Source organism: Glycine soja, chromosome 2, assembly GCF_004193775.1.
Source record: "Glycine soja cultivar W05 chromosome 2, ASM419377v2, whole genome shotgun sequence".
NCBI classification, from domain to species: Eukaryota; Viridiplantae; Streptophyta; class Magnoliopsida; order Fabales; family Fabaceae; genus Glycine; species Glycine soja.
The window spans coordinates 36,539,477-36,543,340 of NC_041003.1; the positions used below are offsets into that span (position 1 = coordinate 36,539,477).

The 3,864-nt window shown below is 42.1% G+C and overlaps 1 protein-coding gene across 1 annotated transcript; it reads right to left on the reverse strand.

Annotated features, from left to right (window-relative positions):
- Window positions 1-2,257: 2,257 nt before the first annotated feature.
- On the reverse strand, window positions 2,258-3,340 carry LOC114375613. Its single transcript, XM_028333446.1, has one exon. It carries the CDS (start codon window positions 3,338-3,340, stop codon window positions 2,258-2,260), a length of 1,083 nt encoding a protein of 360 aa, XP_028189247.1.
- Between the last annotated feature and the right edge of the window lie 524 nt (window positions 3,341-3,864).

Below are 3,864 nucleotides of genomic sequence, written 5' to 3' on the forward strand. Positions count from 1 at the left end.
TGACAACCTTAAATCCCAACAAATAGGATCAAAATTTATCTAAGGCATAGACTATGGCTAGCATCTCCTTCTCGGTGGTTGCATAATTCATTTGGGCCTCGTTCAGGACTTTGTTGGCATAATAGATGGCATGGAACACTTTTTCTTGCCACTGTCCTAATACTGCTCCCACGACATAGTCACTGGCATCACACATCAGCTTGAACTCCTTGCTCCAGTCAGGTGCAACCATTATTGGGGCAAATGCCAATTTCTCCTTCAAGGTCTAAAAGGCTTCAAGGCATTCCCCATCAAACTTGAAGATGACATCTTTGTTCAGCAAGTTGCTCAATGGCCTGGCTATCTTGGAGAAATCCTTGATGAATCTTCTATAGAATCCTGCATGTCCAAGAAAGCTTCTGATACCCTTGGCATTTACTGGTGGTGGCAACTTTTCAATGACGTCAATTTTTGCTTTATCCACCTCAATGCCTCGGGCTGAAATTTTATGGCCCAAGACTATCCCTTCTTGAACCATGAAGTGACACTTTTCCCAGTTTAGCACTAGATTGGTCTCGACACATCTTTGCAACACCATCTCTAAATTTTCTAGGTAGCAGTCAAAGGATGAACCAAATACTAAGAAGTCATCCATGAAGACTTCTATGCACTTCTCCACCATGTCCGCAAAGATGGCTAGTATATCATTGGAAAATGGCAGGTGCATTACACAACCCAAATGACATTCTTCTATAGGCAAAGACACCAAAAGGGCATGTAAAGGTTGTCTTCTCCTAGTCCTTGGGATAAACCGCAATCTGATGGTATCCTGAGTACCCGTCCAAGAATTAGTAGAAGGATTGTCCTGCTAACCGCTCCAGCATCTGATCCATGAAAGGCAAGGGAAAATGATCTTTCCTGGCTGCCTCATTAAGCTTTCGGTAGACAATGCACATTCTCTATCTGGTGATAGTGCAAGTGAGGATCAAATCATTCTTTTCATTGCGGATGACTGTCATTCCTCCCTTCTTTGGTACCACCTGAACTGGACTCACCCAAGCACTATCAGAAATGTGGTAGATGAGTCCAGCTTCAAGTAGCTTGAGGACTTCCTTCCTCACTTCTTCCTTCATGGATGGCGATGCAATCCTAGCCCCCAAGGGCATTAGATAGAAGACTTCAAGAACATTGGGCCAAAGATGCAAGAGAAGGCCCTAGGGTTCTCATGAGCTTTAGGGTAGATTTCGGGCCCATGGGCTAAGTATGAGCCCACTTGTCTTTGTACATATTATATTAAGGTTTCATTAATTTTGGGTCTTGTATATAGGGCTCCATAATGTAGGTAGGGTACCCTAGAAATATAGGAATTTTCAGCCCTTGTATTTTAGGGCACCTAGACTAGTTTTTGTATTAGGGGTAGTTTTATAATTTCACATGCACTAAGTGAATATTTGATGTGTGTGGTTGGAAATAAATTTAATTGAATTTGTAGAAGCCCAATCCAATTAAATTTTAGAGGGGGAGGTAAGCATTTGCTTACTACACCTCATTGTCACATCATATAGTCACACTTTGTGCATGTCCTTCATGTTTTACATGTCTCATGACACCTAAGCACACTTAGTGGAGAATCTTGGAATTGATCTTGAATTAGTGGGCTGAACCATAGCTAAAATTCACTAATCATAATTACTGAAATTTTGACTCCAAATTTTGGCTCCAAAAATTCAATTTCAGATTAAAGTGAAATTTGAATTGAAATTCAAATTTTCCTCCAATTTTGTGTGACACTTAGGCTATAAATAGAGGTCATGTGTGTGCATTTTTTTGAACTTTTATCATTTGAATATTAAACTTCAGATTTCAAAGCTCATTTAGAGCACAAAATTTCGTGCTCTTCTCTTCCTCTCCCTTCATTCATCTCCTTCTTCCTCCAAGCTCTTATCCATGGCCTCCTATGGTGGTGAGCTTCTTCTAGACTCATCTTCTCCTTGAAGTGGCGTCTCCTCTCTCTCTTCCTTTCTCCATTCCGCTGCCATTCATCTTCCAAGAAGCGAAGGAGTCCATTGATGAAGAAGATCCTAGGCCTACAAGCTCCAATGGAGCTTACATCAGATGGGTTAAGCCTTCTCTAAGGTTGCCTTACTGGTCAGTACTCGTCCTCCATGATGATCTTATGCATGCAATAGGCAGGACTAATTCCCTTGAGGTCTGAGATGTGCCACCCAATAGCTTATTTGTGTTTCTTGAGAACTTCCATCAACCTTGCTTTTTCTTCTTATGACAAGCTGTTGCTGATTACGACTGGCTTAACGCCATTCTCCTCTAGAAAGGCATACTTCAAGTGTGTGGGGAGAATCTTCAACTCCAAACTTGGCTTTTCTGGAGGTTTGTCTTTCTTTAGGGCTTCAACAGTATCTTCCCCTGCATGAACCCTCTTGAGCCGCTCCAAGTCTTCCAGGCAGGCCTTCAGATCTTTTTCCTCCTCATTGGTCAGGCAATCTACTGTGTTTATTAGTGCCTTTTCCAATGGTGAGTGAGTGGTCAGGTGTTGCATTGCGTGGTCTACCTCTTGCTCAACTGCCTCCACCTTGAAGCATGGTTTGTTTGCGCTGGGATGTTTAACTACTTCAAAAAGGTTGAAGGTGACCTTTTGATCATTCACGCTTAGCTCCAGGTTCCCATTTCCCATCTTCACTACACATTTGGCGGCCAGCATAAATGGTCTCCCCAAAATCAAGGGAATTTCTTCATCTTCCTTAATGTCCATGATCACGAAGTCCACCGGAAAGGTGAAGTGGCGGACTTTGACCAAGACGTCTCCTACTACTACAAATAGCCTAGTGATGGAGCGATTTGCCAGTTGGAGTGTCATCCTAGTGGGGTCAATTTTTAGGTTCCTTATTCTTCTGCACATGGAAAGCGACATTAAATTGATACTTGCTCCTAAATCAATAAGAGCCTTTCCTACCGATACATCCCTAATAGAGCAAGGGATGGTGACACTTCCTGGGTCTTTGAACTTAGGAGGCAACTTTTGAATCACTGCACTACAGTTGCCTTCTACGACAATGGTCTCATTGTTGATGTACTTTCCCTTCTTAGTGAGTAGGTCCTTTAAGAACTTTGAGTATAACGGCATCTGCTGTAGGGCCTCTCCAAAAGGGATAGTAATCTCTAGTCTTTTGAATATGTCAAGGAACCGCCTGAAGTAACGTTCTTTATCCTGATAGGATGGTCCCCCTTGGTTGATATTATTCCCTTGATAAGATCTCCATCCTTGGCCCTGTGAAAGGTTGCCTCTCTGATAGAAGCCTGGTGGTCCGCTTTGCTGGAATCCCTGACGATTCTGACTTCCCATGTAGTTAACCTCATTGGTTGTGTCATTTTGAAGCATGCATGCATCTAACTTATGAGTGCCTCCACAATTGTTGCATCCTGCATTATGTATTGATCGAGGTTGCACTGCATGTAGTTGTTGTAACACCCTGATATATATATTTATTTATTATTAGTAATTATGTTTGATGTTTGATTATTTGTTGTGTTACTTTATCCGTAATTATTTTCAAGGAGGTGAATTTAGTTATTAAAAGGGTGTTAGTAGTTAAAGCGTTAGCTTCTCAAAGAAGCCTCTTAAGAAAGCTTCTCAAAGAAGCCACGAGGAAGCTTCTTGAGGAAGCCTCTTAATGAAACTTCTCAAGGAAGCCACATGAAGCTGCCTAGGTAAAAATGCTGCTCAGCCTTCGTTAACCGTTGGATCTTTTCGAAATTTAGTTTGCAGCTTCACAAGACACTTGTCCATGATCTGACCGTTGGGATCTTTGAGAAGATGTATGGAGTGTGTGCGGTGTTTCCGTGTCCGAGAGCATTGCTTACTTGAGC

Bases quoted from the DNA above. Each gene is read 5' to 3' on its own strand.
- LOC114375613 (XM_028333446.1), bottom strand. From the start codon at position 3,340: ATGGGAAGTCAGAATCGTCAGGGATTCCAGCAAAGCGGACCACCAGGC.